The sequence below is a fragment of the Giraffa tippelskirchi genome, chromosome 13 (assembly GCF_054371585.1).
Source record: "Giraffa tippelskirchi isolate mGirTip1 chromosome 13, T2T-mGirTip1v1.2.pri, whole genome shotgun sequence".
NCBI classification, from domain to species: Eukaryota; Metazoa; Chordata; class Mammalia; order Artiodactyla; family Giraffidae; genus Giraffa; species Giraffa tippelskirchi.
The window spans coordinates 83,418,453-83,435,326 of NC_137287.1; the positions used below are offsets into that span (position 1 = coordinate 83,418,453).

The 16,874-nt window shown below is 44.4% G+C and overlaps 1 protein-coding gene across 7 annotated transcripts in view; it reads right to left on the bottom strand.

Annotated features, from left to right (window-relative positions):
* The window catches only part of RALGAPA2 (Ral GTPase activating protein catalytic subunit alpha 2), a 287,034-nt gene that overhangs the window by 188,483 nt on the left and 81,677 nt on the right, over positions 1–16,874 (bottom strand). For all 7 annotated transcript variants that reach the window (XM_081558721.1, XM_081558719.1, XM_081558720.1 and 4 more), the window contains 5 exons: positions 15,804–16,034; positions 11,565–11,732; positions 10,182–10,319; positions 5,917–6,065; positions 933–1,044 (listed from right to left, as the gene is read on the bottom strand). In XM_081558721.1, the coding sequence (XP_081414847.1) occupies positions 933–1,044; positions 5,917–6,065; positions 10,182–10,319; positions 11,565–11,732; positions 15,804–16,034 (798 nt within the window). The remainder of the gene's footprint in view (positions 1–932; positions 1,045–5,916; positions 6,066–10,181; positions 10,320–11,564; positions 11,733–15,803; positions 16,035–16,874) is intronic.

Sequence of the window (16,874 nt, forward strand, 5' to 3'; positions counted from 1 at the left end):
GGGCCCTGCTCTTCCTAGCGTGCCCCTCACCATGCTCCCAGCCTCCTCCTCAACCTCTGCACTTCCATTAACCCCACGTCACTTGACCCCCTGCCCATCCAACTTTCCCAGCTCCTACCTATCAGCATGGAAACATGATCCAATTCTTCCTTATCGCAAAAAAAAAAAAACAACCTCACAAAGTTCCCTTGAATCCTGTGAACCTTGATGCCCCCTCAAGCTATAGCCTTTTCTTCCCCTTTGAAGCAAATTTCTTGAAAGAACTGTCTGCACTCATCCAACTTCCACACTTACTCCACCCTCTGCCAGCCCACCTTCCACCTGGGTCTTGGTCCCCATTCTCACGGCTCCAGGGACACTGCTCACTGTTTAGCCCAGACATCTCTGCTGGCTTCCAGACTTTTCTATCTGCTCCCTGGTGGCCCACGTGCACATCCTGTGGACACCACCCTTCACCTCCACCATCAGGGAGATGGCCTTCTTTCTCTCTGACACATCCCCTCTCCCCAGGGGATCCCACTCAGTCCTGAGGCTTTATTGCTAAGCACACCTGCATTCTTATCTGAACGTCTCCCATCCTACCCACATACCCGTGCTCTGTCCATCCTGCACCTCTTCAAATCTACCTGGCCCAAGACCAAGACCATCAGCACCTGTTGTCTTCCTAACTTCTAGCAACCTTAAGGAAATCAAAAGAGGAAGCAGACGGCAGAAAGGTGGGAAGGCCTAAAGGCCCAGCACTAACTGTAAAGACTGATTACAACCCTCAAGAGAACATTCAAGAAGGAAATTTTCAGTTAAATTTCTAGAAACTTTTTAAAGGCAGTCCAATTTTACTCTTGAAATTCTCAGTGATTAAAACTGATTTGCTGAAAAAATCCGATTCATTTCTTACATTTGCAGTGTTTTAATTAAAAAAAAAAAAGACTTACCCTAAACAGTAACCCTGCCAAGCTCTGGGCAAACAAGTCCTTGATTTGTTTATCCTTTGGCTTCTGCATGACAGCTTCTGTTATCCTGAGTAGTATTTGCAACATCTGCTCCCTGGGCCACCCAAAATAAGAGCTCATGTTACTAATTACACCTCCAAAGCACTTACATGTATAGGTACAAGAAATTCTCGTAAGAATTCAGCAAAATAGATGATCACATGTTATTCAAAAGTATAAAAAAAGCTGAGCACTGAAGAATTGATGCTTTTGAACTGTGGTGTTGGAGAAGACTCTTGAGAGTCCCATGGACTGTAAGGAGATCCAACCAGTCCATCCTAAAGGATATCAGTCCTGAATATTCATTGGAAAGGACTGATGCTGAAGCTGAAACTCCAATACTTTGCCCACCTGATGCAAAGAACTGACTCACTGGAAAAGACCCTGATGCTGGAAAAGATTGAAGGCAGGAGGAGAAGGGGACGACAGAGGATGAGATGGTTGGATGGCATCACCGACTCGATGGACATGGGTTTGGGTGGACTCAGGGAGTTAGTGATAGACAGGGAGGCCTGGCGTGCTGCAGTCCATGGGGGTCACAAAGAGTTGTACATGATTGAGCGATTGAATTGAACTGAATTCAAAAGTATCTGAATGCCAATTACAGAATGAACACCATACTTATCAAAATAAACCACTTTATGTCACCATGGTTCAACAAGTATGCCTCCTATGCCCAAATCAATAGACAGGACCACAAGGTCTCACCCCAGCCTGACTCCCTCCCCTTGTAAAAATGGGGGTGAGGCTGTTTCTCCAGCTGTATCGGCCCCTCGAAAGCACTCAGCGGAGAGCTGTGCTTAGGTGAACTTTTGCAGCACTCTTACATTTTCACATCCATGATTTTACCTAGCCTGAGAAGTCTGCCTATCTCTCATTGTGATGGAAAATAATGTGGACTTTCTGGGGAGGTCTGTAGCCGGCAGTGTCAGATGGCCAAGCCCCACAGCACTCCCACAGGTAGGAAGGAGCATGGGAAAGGTCACCACTGAGTGCTCAGGCCATGGAGCTTTCTGCCTGGAAGACCACGACTCTGTGCGCAGCGCCGCCCTCCACTACCGCCGAAGACTGTGGTCATCACATCTCCATCACAGAGCTCCATGGAGAAGGGGGTTTTATGTGAAAGGTCTTTAAGGAGTATAAAACACAAGGGACAGGAAATAACACCTCCCATTGTGATTGTTGGTGTTGTTCAGTCGCTAAGTCATGTCTTCCTGATTCCATGGACTGTAGCATGCCAGGCTTCCCAAGATAGAACTCTGCATAGGCAGCAGTCTTCGGGGAAGAAAGCCCATGTATTTCCTTTCCGAACCATGAAGTCATTTATCCTGGCCCTTTGTTGCTGTTCAGTCACTCAGTTGTGTCTTCACAACTCCATGGGCTGCAGCATGCCAGGCTTCCCAGTCCTTTGTTCAAACTCAGGTCCATCGAGTCCGTGATGCCATCCAACCATCTCATCCTCTGTCGTCCCCTTCTCCTCCTGCCCTCAATCTTTCCCAGCATCAGGGTATTTTCCAACAAGTCAATTCTTCACATCAGGTGGCCAAAGTATTGGAGCTTCAGCTTCAGCATCAGTCCTTCCAATGAATATTCAGGGTTGATTTCCTTTAGGATTGACTGGTTTGATCTCCTTGCAGTCCAAGGGACTTTCAAAAGTCTTCTCCAGCACCACAGTTCAAAAATATCAATTATTTGGCACTCAGCTCTCTTTATGATCCAACTCTGTGATACGGTGACAAATTCTCTCACACAGCCAGAGGGTATTTTTCTCTTACAGCTGAGTTACATCCTTCATGTGTTTCCCCAGGTGCCATGGAAACAGACAGCAGATAATCTTCTGCATAAGGGAGAGAAATCACCAGGTCCCTTTAACTACTTTTTCAAGGTCTTGTGCACGAATCATTTGTTCATCCTTGGAACTTTCTCTTCATCAGCGATAAAACCAAGAATTGGTCTAGGTCGGATAACGAGATCTCAAATCTCGGTTCCTTTAGACTACTCTCACGTTTCTGCATGTCGAAACAGTGTTTTCTCTGAACACCGTGCTGGATATCATTCAGCTACTCTAGGGTCTCCTGCCCTCCTGTGGATGACCCTGTCTGACTCCCATCCCAGTCTCTGTAGGCACCCATTTCTCTTCTGCTCCACTGAGCCTGCCCACCCGGCCCCCAGTTCAGGGACCTTGAGGGCTCGGGAGAAGAGCTCAGGAGTCAGGGGGGCCTATGCACACACACGTGGAGCAGCTGGCGACTTTGAGGAGGACGAGGTAAGAAACGCTGCAGGGCTGGGGACAGCCTGTGGCCCATCCCGTCCATGGGAGTGATGGCCATCTCCAGGGCCCTGTCACATGGGAGGGCTGCACTCAGGGTCAGCTCTGCCTGTGCACCTTCTGTGATGCTCAAGAGAAAGAAAAAGAGCCCCTTTCACACCATCTGGCAAACTGAGAACAAGAAACATAGTAACTTTCCAATAAAACCCCAGTCCCAGTCACTGCTATCAAAAACACAGTCCTGACTGAGGCTTAGGCTGACACAGACACGGGACAGGTTTAACCTCTGAACCTGAGAAAACTTGGGAACCACGACATTCCCACGCAGAGTCTTCTGGAAGAGAATGGGGGTGCAAAACGACCTCCGGTTTGGCAAAGTCTGTGCTCACAGCTCTGACTTCCGCTTGCTCCTCTGTGTTTTGTGAAACACTGGCTCTTGGTCACTCCTCTCCAGCGGGACCTGCTTGCAGAGCGAGCCCAGGATAGCCCATGGGGGCGGGCTGCCCAAGCGGCAGAGGTGGGCTGGGGGAGGGGGTGGGCAGCTCTTCCCGTCTCTTCGTTTTCTACTTCATCCTCATCTCTTCGCACACCTGCCCAGCCCCTACACAAGCTGTCCCCTCTTTCGGGGTCACTTCTCAGCACCTCCCAGGCTACAGCCTGGTCTGGGCCACAGAGGCTGGGCTCCACACGCTGTCTCTCCTTTCCGTGGCAGACACGTACATCAGGTGGAGTCACAATCTTACACACAGGCGGAGGTGGCAGAGGCCTCCCTGCAGCCCAAGGGCCCTGGGCACTAGCTGTCCCCTCCCACCCGCCCACTGCCCAGCATCCGCCTCACCACACTGCCCAGGATCCGCCAGGCCTGTGACCTGCAGTTCCTCCCCGTGGGGATGTTCTTCCTTCCAGGCCCCAATCAGAGAGGCCTCCCCAGCCTCCAGGCTGCCCACCCCAGCTCCAATACTGGACCCGCCTGACCTGGCCCCTGGGTTCCTCACATCTCTCAGGCCCATGAGGACCGAGGCCTCTCGAAGGGCAGGGACCCAGTCTGTCGAGTTCACCCTCCATCCTCAGAGGAGAAAGCACCCAAGTTATTTATTGGATGAAAGAAGGGAGGGAGGGAATTCAGGGCTTGTCTGGTGCTTCAACACACAGGAGGGTCTGCTGCTGGGGGAACCAAACACGTCCCAGGCTATGCTCTGAGGACTTTTTTCTTGGTGAGTATTTTAATCTATACCAATGTTTTGATTTTTTTTGTAACACTTTTACCTGGAAATCTTTGAATTATTAAAGAAACAGAGAATTGCTTCATTTTATTTCCTAGAATTTTCACCCTCAAAAATATGGTCAAAAATACCAAAATATTACTGATACACTGGTACACAGAACTCATAAGAGTTTTAAAAGAAAAGCATCAAAAACACTTGATACAGTTGGTCGAAGGGGCAGGCATTTTAGCTGAAAGCTGTCAGTGTCGCTCATACTTCCATCACTGACACAGCTGTGAACTCTTGTTAAAATCGCCTTGCTCACCCCTGTAATGTTTTAATGATGGCTTCTCGGTTTGAAAGTCTGGGAAAGATGACCCCAGAAGGTACAGCTTCGAGTGATCCTTTTTTGATGCTGGGGGTTCCTGAGTTTGTGAATGTTCTGCCCAGTCGGCTTCCTCCGGGCCCAACCCCTCCTCACCTGAGAAAGAGAAGGGCTGGGCCTGATATCCCGAAGGTCCTGCTGGCTCAGTCCTGCCGCATCCCGGTGGTTTCCCCAGACAGACCCTCCCAAGGCTCCCTGAGCACCGGCTCCATCATTCAGACCATAGGTTGGTAATGGGGACCCCGAGCACTTCTGGCCGGGAGGCAGGTGCCCCCTGGGGGTCTGACGGTGGGGAAGATGCTGACTGCGGCCAAGTAGGCAGGATGGGGGCGGCACTGCCTGGGCAGCAGGGACTTGCAAGGACTGGATTGGAGAAGCAGAAGTATTACTACGAGGCTGCCCTCCTCACACAGGAGGGAAGAGGAAGGGGTGATGGGCTCCGAGGCTATTGTCTGAGCTGAGAACCCCAGGAGCACCCCATGGGCTGGAGGGATACACAGACACCCATCACAGGAAACTCTCATTCACTGCTTACCTCTGGGATATCATCAACACAAAGACACCAAACAAAAAACCAGCGAGCAGGAAGAAAACACTTCACATGAGCATATTTCACGATGCCACTGCATTTGAGTGCACTCTAACAATGTATCACTTAAAACGATCATTTCTCCAAAATGAATTTAAAACTTCAACTTTACAGCAATAAAATCAGCTTAAAAGTGTTTTGGAGCAATTAGCCAACCCTCCTGGGATTATGGATTATGATATTATCAACCACCAGTTACTGCTTTTGCATGAAACTTGCTTGATGACAGTTTAAAATGGAAGAATCTGCTATTACATCATAGGACTGCTTACTCTTAATCTGAGATTTAAAAAAAATGAACTATCAAAGTACTGGATACTTACCTTCATAATTCACCGAAACATTACAAAAGACTGATTATCATCTTATGGTTCACTTTGTAAAGCTATTTAATAAGTGGAGGCTTTCACATTTTTGATTATTATATTGAAAACAGAAACATCTGTTTTACGATATTAATTAATCGAAAATGCACTCACCAGGTCTTTTTATTCATTGTCAGCTCCATTATCATGCGCCTAAAAATAATCAGAACAGCTTTGCAGGCATCAACTTGCTCCTTCAAGAGCATGGGAACTTCCACACATGGCTCCAGCAAAAAGACGTTTGCAGCATTTGTCAGAAATACCTTAAAACCAACAAATGTTATGTGAGAAAAAACAAGTAAACAGATTTTGGTGTGTATGTGCTCAGTAGTGTCCGACTCTTGCGACTCCATGGACTGTAATCTCCCGGGCTCCTCTGTCCGTGCGATTTCCCAGGCAAGAATACTGGCATGGGTTGCCATTTCTTTCTCTAGGGGATCTTCCCAACCCAGGGATCAAACTCAAGTCTCTTGTACCTCGTGCATTGGCAGGTAGATGGATTCTTTACCACTGTGCCACCCGGAAAGCCTCAGTTCACCCCTTAAAAAACAGAGTTCACCCCTTAGAATCAATTTAATATTGACATATGAAAGACCTTTTCTAGAAAAATAACTGCTATCACTTAGGGCCTTCCCAGATGGCTCAGCAGTAGAGAATCCACCTGCCAATGCAGGAGATGCAGGTTTGATCCTTGGGTCAGGAATTTCCCCTGGAGAAAGGAATAGCTACCCACTCCAGTATTCTTGCCTGAGAAATCCCATGGACAGAGGAGCCTGGTGGGCTACAGTCCATGGGGTTACAAAGAGTTGTACACAACTGAGCACACACACATTAATATTGCAACTTTGGAAACATTTGAGTCAGAAAGGCTTCTGGAGATTTCTTTTTGACATCCTCTAAGACAGGAACAGCATCTGTGGGTAAGGATTCCTGGTGGGGTAGGGGTGGGTAGGGGTTGGATGGGCAGGGAAGGCAGGGGCACAGTGGTCAGTGGCTGGAAAGAATGATCTGATTCTCGCTGAGTCTCCACCTTTGCTGACCTGAAGGCCTTGCTGACAGGAGGCAGCCAGTGCCACCCAAGAGGCAGCCAGCAAGTGGGCAAAAGCACATGGCCAACACTGTTCATCTTCCAGGAACATGGATTTCCGATATGAGAAACACGTAATGCCACAGAATACAAAACTCAAGGGAATCTTAGGATAAAAATTGAGACATCAAAAAAATGTAGGTAGTCCACCAAGTGCCCTGAGCTCTGCCTTATACCTTTAGGATACAAGTTTCCTGTCCTGTACCATCAGTGATGTGAACAGCTGACTCATTTGAAAAGACTCTGATGCTGGGAAAGATTGAAGGTGGGAGGAGAAGGGGATGACAGAGGATGAGATGGTTGTATGGCATCACCAACTCAATGGACATGAGTTTGGGTAAACTCGGGGAGTTGGTGATGGACAGGGAGGCCTGGCGTGCTGTGGTCCATGGGGTCGCAGAGTCGGACATGACTGAGCGACTGAACTGAACTGAACTGAACTGAACCATCAGTAGAGAACTGGGAGAAGCAGGGGTCCAGGCTGCCCTGCAGGGAGCCACTGCTCTGCTGCAACAGAACAATGTGCTGTCATTTACATGGATGATGCTCTGATCCTTCGAGTTGGGAAGTTCTGAGCTATCAACTTGGTGACGAGGATGGATCCTCTCTACCTTCTAGAGCTACAGTCCCTCTTGGTTCTCCTTTCTGTTCAACAGCACAAACACCAAGGATCTGGGGACAAGCAGAGATGGCTCACTTGTGGATGAAATCCATTTAATACAACATCTCAAAACAGATGCACAAACTAACCAGAGGAAACGAACACACTCAAAAGTCAAAAGGGCAAACTAAAATGCTGTCAGCCTCTGTGATTATTTTATGTGAGATTAAAAATGTATCATGTCTCAATCTTATAGGAAGAATCACAAAATAAGCACTTTAACAGTTGATAACAGATGATAACAGCAATTGTGAAGAATTTACTAGCCTTCAAGTTAAGAAAAAAGAAAGCAAAGAACTTTTAGACTAACAAACAATAGCAGTTTGAGTGACAATGTTTTTTTTAAAAGTGTGCCATAGATGGTATATTGCAATACAGATCCTTTTTAATTCATGTACTTGGTTTCTTGATTGAATTTTAAACCTTTGCAAATTCCAAAGTGAGGAGTCTTCAAATATTATACTTCTTTCATTTTACTTTTTAAAAAAGCATCAAAAATGCAGGCTAGAGACTTCCATGGCAGTCCACTAATTAAGACTTCACTTTCTAATGCAGGGGATGTGGGTTCAATCTCTGGTTGGGGAGCTAAGATCCCACATGCCTTGAGGTAAAAAAAACGAAATTTTTTTTTAAAAAAGAGGCAATATTATAACAAATTCAATAAAGACTTTTAAAAAAATGGTCCACATTAAAAGAAAAAAAAGTCTTTTAAAAAAATGCCAGCTCCTTGAGTATTTATTACCATGTTAGTATCAGTTAGGGAAAAAAATAAATCAACAAAACTAATATATCCAAATTGTACTTGTCAGAATCAAGTATAAAACAGTCTCATCTTATCAAACCTCCATTTGGCTGCTTTTTCCTAATTAACCAAGTCAAGGACCAAGGTACTTGATGAAATGAGAACAAAAACAGCTGTTTCAATCCAAACTAAAAAAACTTTTAAAGCTGTAGAGCTATACAATCAAGTTGAAATATTTTTCCTGGTTCATATAAATAGATGTAACTTCTTCTAGACAACAAATAACTCACCTGAACTCAGGGAAAAAATAGGCACTTGCAACCCTATGGGCTGACTGCGGGATGGCTAACCATGGCAACTGGGCAGTGAGCTGGAAGGAAGAGGCAGGACAGGGACTCCTGTAAGCTTCCTCTAGTGGGTGCACAGATGACACTGATGAGCTGAGCCAAAGTTCTCTGAAGCTATTCAAGTAAAATCATCTTGATTTTTTAAAAGCTAATTTCAGATTATTTGCCAAATTTCAATGAAAAAGGAGAAAATTCATTAGTTACAGTATGCGCTGTATGCTGTGCTTAGGCACTCAGTCATGTCCGACTCTTTGTGACCCCACAGACTGTAGCCCGCCAGGCTCCTCTTTACAGCGGATTCTCCAGGCAAGAATACTGGAGTGGGCTGCCATGCCCTCCTCCAGGGGATTGTCCCAACCCAGGGATCAAACCCAGGGATCAAACCCAGGTCTCCCGCATTGCAGACGGATTCTTTCCCATCTGAGCCACCAGGGGAGCCCAAGAATACTGGTGTAGGTAGCTTATCCCTTCTGTGGGGGATCTTCCAGACCCAGGAACTGAACCAGGGTCTACTGCACTGCAGGCAGATTCTTTACCAGCTGAGCTACCAGGGAAGCCCCATAATTACAGTATATGAAACTGCTAATTAACTTGAAAACCAAAAGGATCTCATGATGAGGAATCCTCTCAAGAGACAGATGACAAACACAGCATCACTGAAAACTGGGTACCATGCATGCCACACCCATGCCTGCCTTCCCCAGACCCTACGTAGGCCTGGCCTTTGCCTGGGAGGCTTAACTGGACAGCTGAATGTGGATATGGGGAGGAGGGTGTGGGGCCAGGGAGTGGGGGAAAGAGAGTGAGTGACCCTGTGTTTTCACTTATACTTCTGACAACCTTCAAACTGGATGGGACCCGAGAGGTAATGCCCCAATCCCTATTTTTGAGGTAAAGTCTCCAAGTCTGGGGAGACTGAGTGATAGGCAAAGTTGCTCTTTCCAATGTTCCCAAATGGTATTGGTGCTAGTTCATATATTTATTCAGATAAATGTCTAAAAATCCCGCATTAATCCACATTCTTCATAAACACAGGCAATTTTTAAGATGCATATAACTTATTACATAATCACCAAGCTTGTCTTACAAATTAGAATCCAGGTAACTCTGTGCTCACTTGTGTCCAACTCCTTGCGACCCCATGGACTGTAGCCCACCAGGCTCCTCTGTCCATGGGATTCTCCAGTTAGGAATATTGGAGTGGATTGCCATTCTCTTCTCTAAGGTAACTCTCTACTTTTTTATTTCAGTCATTTTTTTTATCTCAGTCACCGAGTTTAAATCTCAGTCATTTTGCATTCACTGTATAACAACCCCTTTCAGAAAACTGTAACCAGTTCAGATGTTCCCTTTGACTAAAAAAAAAACTTTTTACAAATTGAAGGTGGATAATCAGGAAGAAAATTAAGGATGAGAATTTAAGGGCTATTTCCTCATGCATAGCTAAGAAGATCACCAAGCTTCATAATGACATTACCCCCAATAAGCAAAATGTTCAAACTGACTCCGCTGGTGGCCCTCCCATCGGCGGCCAGCATGTACCTGCAGCATTGCCTGGGCCCCGGCCTTCACGTTCTTATTCTCCTCTTCCATCACACACCCTCTGCTCATGGCACTGGTGAAGGAGTAAGACCGTCCCCAACTGGAAGACCGCTTGTGACCGGAACCTTCAGAAGAGGTCTTTGGAAGACAACAGTCAGTCAGCAGAGTGGGAGAAGGACAGATCATGCATTAATTCCTTACACTCATGAGAATTCGTGAGATTACAGGTTTTACATGCATGCCTCTTTTCCACTGTGTTCACCATTGTACATCCATCACCTAAAATAGTACTGAGTGCTCAGTATGTGCTAAAGAAATAGATATTGCTTGTCCAGTGACTGAATGAACATGACTGTTGATTTGCTTTGACCTCGTGACTAGTTGTTAAAATGATTTCACCAATATTGAAAAAAATCAAATTGTGGAATATAGATATTGAAAAGCGATACACCTTTGGGTATAAGTATTTTTTTAATGTTTGGTGTTAATTGCCATGACAACATTCACTTTTAGAAATAATTCTCAGACTAGATGTCAAAAGAGCATGCCAGAAATCTATGTACAACCTAAGTGTCTTCTGTGCGTCAAGCAGAGGCCCACTCTGTCGTTTTGGATTTATCCCATCTGCATCTTTACCTAACGTGGAATGAAAGGTCCACCTTGCCAGTACCCCTGTCCAAGGACACCACCTAGCCCTGCAACAAGGCTCCCAGTGGAGACTGCACATTGGGTTCATCCTTTCAAGTGTGTCACGTTGGACTGCTGCTGGTATGGACTGCCGTACAAGGAAAGTTCGCCAAAACGTTCTAAATTTACTTTAACAAATGCATGCATGTGTGCTCAGTCACTTCGGTCATGTCCGATTCTTTGCAACCCCATGGACTGTAACCCTCCAGGCTCCTCTGTCCATGGGATTCACCAGGCAAGAATACTGGAGTGGGTTGCTGTGCCCTCCTCCAGGGGATCTCCCCAACCCAGGGATCAAACCCATGTCTCTTACGCTTCCTCCATTGGCAGGTAGGTTCTTTACCACTAGCACCACTTGGGAAGCCCAGTTTAGTGAATACTATTTATTTAAGCATATCAATAGTAAGGCAGTGACACTTTTAGTCTTCGATAGAGACATGCAAACTATACTGGCTTCTTCAAAGATTCTTCTGCGATAATGAAGAAAGAAGCTGCCGTGCACACGTGGCCGAGCCTGAGGTTAGGAGGTGGTGGAGGACCCTGGAGAAAGCACAGAGGCAGCCTCCTTGAGAGCATCAGAGTTGACAACAAAGAAACAGTCTGCCTGTGTCATACTGACTATGGCCCCTGACTGAGCAGGAAGATTTTACAAAAATAAGATGCTCCCAACTCAGACAACAAGTGATGAAAGATTACCTGCTTGTTATCAGTCTCTGAAAATCCTAATTTTTCAGCATCTTCTTGGGCAGCTTCTTTTATGTCTGGTTCCTCCATGAACACAGGTTTGTCCTGCAGGATCCACTTTCTGTACACTTGAACTACTTTTCTGGTTATGGCTATGTCACACGAAGGCAACAAAAATGCCTAAAATGATAAGAGAAACTCCCTTTAACACAAGTTCAGGTCACCAAAGAGTCCAACAGACATTTCCATGGGCTATCACCAATCTCAGACTTTCTATTCAAACAGACTACACAGGGCCACATGTTTTTGTGCACACCAAACTGGGGGGGGGGAGACAATTGTATAACTGGGCCAGAAAACAAAGTGCAATGTTAAAATAACTTCTATATTCTGAACAATTATTGCATAAAATAACCAAAATGCATACCAATGAATCAGCAACAGATGATGCAATAATACACGTAATAGTATAGCCAGTTGTCATGTCTCTTCCCGAGTTTGCATTCAATGACATCATGCTGGTGACTTGAATCGGCCACAGTGGGAGCAGTGACACCACAGAAGTTGGCAAATTTAACTTTAACCAGGACTTTTCTTTGTGTTTTTTGGGGTTTTTTTTTTTGCTTTCTCTTCCCTTTCTCTTTCTCCCTTTTCCTTCCTTCCTTCCTCTCTCCCTCCCTTTCTTTTTTGAGAGTCAGCTGTCCAACTGGCTGGTTGTAGCATTGTACACACTTCTGTAAACTTTTTGTTTTTGGCTGCATGGCACAGCTTGTGGGATCTTATTTCCCCAACCAGGGATCGAACCCATGTCCGCTACAGTGGAAGAGCAGAGTCCTGACCACTGGATCACCAGAGAATTCCCTCTGTGAACTTAACAACATTAAAGAATCCCCTTACACATTTGCATATAAGAATCCTGATTTAATGTGATCAGAATCCAAATGTAGACAACTATGTAACTAAAATTCAATATCAAGGTATACAACGTTACCCTTCTCCCAGAAAGCAAGTATTAATATAAATTCTTTCTGGAGGAAAACAAAATTATAGATCATAGTACCACCAAAATTATTCACATGGTCTAGTCAATATGATATGCAGCATATTAATTAAAAAGTCAGAAGTATGCAAAAAGAAGTCAACATTAGCAAAACCACAATAAAAATAAATAATAATTTAAACATATAGAAGATCTAAAGCATCAGAAAAAGATCCATGCGAAATTGAAAGATAAAATAAGCAAAATTAAAAAATCCAGTGTAAATGGCTGACAATAGGCTGGATGTAGCTGAAGACAAAACTGGAAGAAACATAAGATGAAAATATCCAGAATGAAGTGCTCTGAGACAAGAAGCACACTGGTCCCACTGTAAGAGATGTAAGACAGAAAATGCAAGGAAAAGGTTATCCTTTCCATGACTGGAGATGCAGAAGGAAAGAATTAGTGAAAAGTGGCAGAGACAATATTTGAAGAAAGAGTTACTAAGAATTTTGCCCAAACTGATAAAACGTATCAATTCACAGATTTAAGAATCACAAAGAAACACAAGCAGGATACTTTCAAAGTACGTTACACTAAGACTGCTGAGAACCAAAGACAACCTGAAAATCTTAAAAGGAGCCAGACGGGAAAAGACACATTTCCGCCAAAAGAATAACCACGTGTCTTGACATAACTTCTCAAAGAAACAATGAAAGCCAAGAAACAGTGGAACAAAATATTCAATGTTCAGAAAGAACACAGCTGTCAAAGTAGAATTTGACATCCATAAAAATGTGAAATAAAAGCAAAACAAAGACATTTTCAGGTCAGAGTCACCCAGCCCGCAGTGGTCCTCATGGGTGTCTGTTCCACATCATGTGTCTGGACATCTGACCTGCCTCTTGCACTGTTCTCTGTTACATGTGCGTGCATGCGCATGCACACACACATACATTAACTCCATACTGAGAATGTGTACTTCTTGAATGAATGTACATTTTTAAACTTTAATAGTTTAAAATAGTTTAGGCTTAGTCTCTAAATAATTTAAAATTGAAAAAGGAATTATTATGAAAGAAGTTACATTTTGTCTTCTGTAAAAAAAAAAAATTCATCACTGACCAAGAGAGGGCAACAGAATGCAAAGTGAAAACCCAGGCCCCTTTTCCCAAATGTCTCTATTTCAATATTTTAACAATGCATAATAACCATATTTGAAATTTCACATAGAAGTTTCCAAATTAAATTTAAGAACAATTATAAAATGTAAATGTTTTTAAGTTTCATGACACAAAGATGTCTCATTACTTCAGTCATAAGTAGTCTGCAGTTAACCTCAATGACTCAAGCTACTCGAAAAGTGAATTTAGATTGAATTTGGGATTTTGATTAAATTGAGGACTTAAAACACACTATTTCCAGGGGTGGAATGCCAATAATGGATGTGGATGAAACTATGTGTATAATAAATAAGTAAATACACAATACAGGTAAAACTACATCAATTTAGGACTTATCTCTAATGCAATATTTAAAAGCTTTGTCAATGATATCTGATATTAAGTATTTGCACCCAAGGGTTTCAAATATTGCTATAGATCATGATCAGCTGTGGAACTATGATACACAACCTAAATGCTGTCTGCCACTTGATTTTTGTGAATAAGATTTTACAGGAACACGGGCTTGTTCCTATACTGGCTTGTTCCATGCTGTCCCTGGCTGTTTTCTCACTACAAAGCAAAGCTTCTGTGATCAACAAAACCGAAGATGCTTACTATTTGGTCCTTTACTCTATTAAAATGTGCTGACCTCTGCTCTCAATCATATGCCTTCTGAGACTGACCATGTCAATTCAGCTTGTCCCATGGTCTGTTGTTTCAACATCTCGACCTCTGCTCCTTTATTTCCTCTTAATCCCCTCCCTAGTCTCCTTTTTCCTCTGTAGGCCATAAATACTCCTATCAGAGGTGCTGCAAGAGGCCTCTGCAGGCCAAAGTCCAAGCTCCTGTCTGCAGGAGCTTGCAGCCTGACTGCCTTCAGCCACGCAACAATTCTTGTATGCTCACATGCTGCCAGGGGTTCAGAAGCAGTTTTCCCCCTGCTTCCCTGTGGGCTTAAAATTTGCTATGGAAACACAGGGTATTTGAGGGGATGATTTTGTTCAAATATAGAATTGCCCCACCCCATGTAGGAATTTTCCAAAATCAAATCATGAAAACAACATCGTTGTTGTTCAGTCGTGTCCAACTCTTTGGGACCCCATGGATTGCAGCATGCCAGGCCTCCCTGTCCTTTACTATCTCCCGGAGTTTGCTCAAACTCATGTCTATCGAGTCGATGATGCCATCCAACCATCTCATCCTCTGTCGTCCCCTTCTCCTCCCGCCTTCCATCTTTCCCAGCATCAGGGTCTTTTCCAGTGAACTGGCTCTTCACATCAGGTGGCCAAAATATTGGAGCTTCAGCATCAGCCATTCCAATGAATATTCAGGGTTTATTTCCTTTAGGATTGACTGGTTTGATCTCCTTGCAGTCCAAGGGACTCTCAAGAGTTTTCCCCAGCACCACAATTCGAAAGCATCAATTCTTCGTCACTCAGCCTTCTTTATGATCCAACTCTCACATCCGTACATGACTACTGGAGAATCATAGCTCTGGCTATATGGACCTTTGTTGGCAAAGTGATATCTCTGCTTCTTAATATGCTATCTAGGTTTGTCATAGCTTTTCTTCCAAGGGGCAAGCATCTTTTAATTTCGTGACTGCAGTCACCAACTGCAGTGATTTTGGAGCCCAAAATAATAGTCTGTCACTGTTTCCATTGTTTCCCCACCTATTTGCCATGAAGTGATAGGACCGGATTCCAGGATTTTAGTTTTCTGAATGTTGAGCTTTAAGCCAGCTTTTCCACTCTTCTCTTTCACCTTCATCAAGAGGCTCTTTAGTTCCTCTTCACTTTCTGCCATTAGGGTGGTGTCATCTGCATATCTGAGGTTATTAAGATATTTCTCCCAGCAATCTTGAGAACAACATTAAAAATGACCAAAATGCTCAAATTCCAACCCTCCATATGAGACCTTAAAAGTGGGATGAGAGAAATCATTATGGAGTTGTGTAACTGAGCCCAACTTGTCGATTGTATTCCTTGGAGTATTATGAGTAACAGAACAAAGACAGAAACCTCTTCAGCTTTGTGACCTGCCCCCGCACCCCACCCCCCCCACACACACACAAACGCACACGTGCACAGACGCACGCGCTCTCACCTGGCGGAACACCTCATTCACGAAGTTGACATAGCCGCGGGTGGACAGCAGGATGCGCTGGACCATGTTGTACACCGCCCGATGCTCCTCCTCAATGCCGCACAGGCTGCAACTGCTGAGTCGGCGATCGGACAGGGTGCTCCCGTCCGCAGGGCCTCGGTCCTGCTCAGCCGCCCCGCCGCCGTCGGGCTCCTGCGCCCGCTCCGGCACCGCAGTGCCTCCCCCAACGGTCTGCAAGAAAGGGTCCCCCTCCTGAGCGATCCTCCAAGACACCGGGCCAGGCTGAAGACTCACCTTGTTTTCGGGGAACTCCGGGTATGGTACACTCGAAAAGCTTGAAAAGAGCCCTGCTCGGAGCACCAGGGGCTCAGGTGGGTCAGGATCAGTGCTGACCCACCTTCTCATTCACCAACTAACTGCTCTCCAACTCAGTCATTGCAACAGGAAAACTACCAAGATATTACAAGGGGGAGACTGTGAAATTATATCAACCTAAAACATCTGGTTTGTATCCATAAAATTGCAGACTACATTAATGTGAAAATGAACTTGTATTATCATCACCTATGGTCTCCAACCTTTAGCACTCACTCTACCCATCATAGAGATTTGAAAACCTGGTGGATTGTTTTGCAGTCACAGTATTGGGCAGCTTCGTCTGATTCATATGAATTATAAGTGACACCTTGATTGGAGGAGTGCCTATCTTTAAAGAGTATTTTATGAGAAGAACCTTGATCTGAGTCACATGTACTTAAAATTTTAAATATTTAGAGACTTCAGAAGCACAAACAAAAAAATAATCCAAGTAATCACTCACAAAGTCAAAACTGTTTTTTGCTCTCATTTCCCCTAGAATTAAAGATCTCCTCCAAACAAAACATATGTGTAATTTTGCTTCATTTTAGTAAATTACACTATTATTCTTTTGTGTCAAAAATATGTAACCCAAATACCACTAAAATTCTACCAACTGTGAATACTTTTTACAAGAAGTGACAAGAAACACGTAGTACAAAATTATTATTTCAGCAACTACCAAGGACAGTTTAAAAACAAAGAGGATATTCA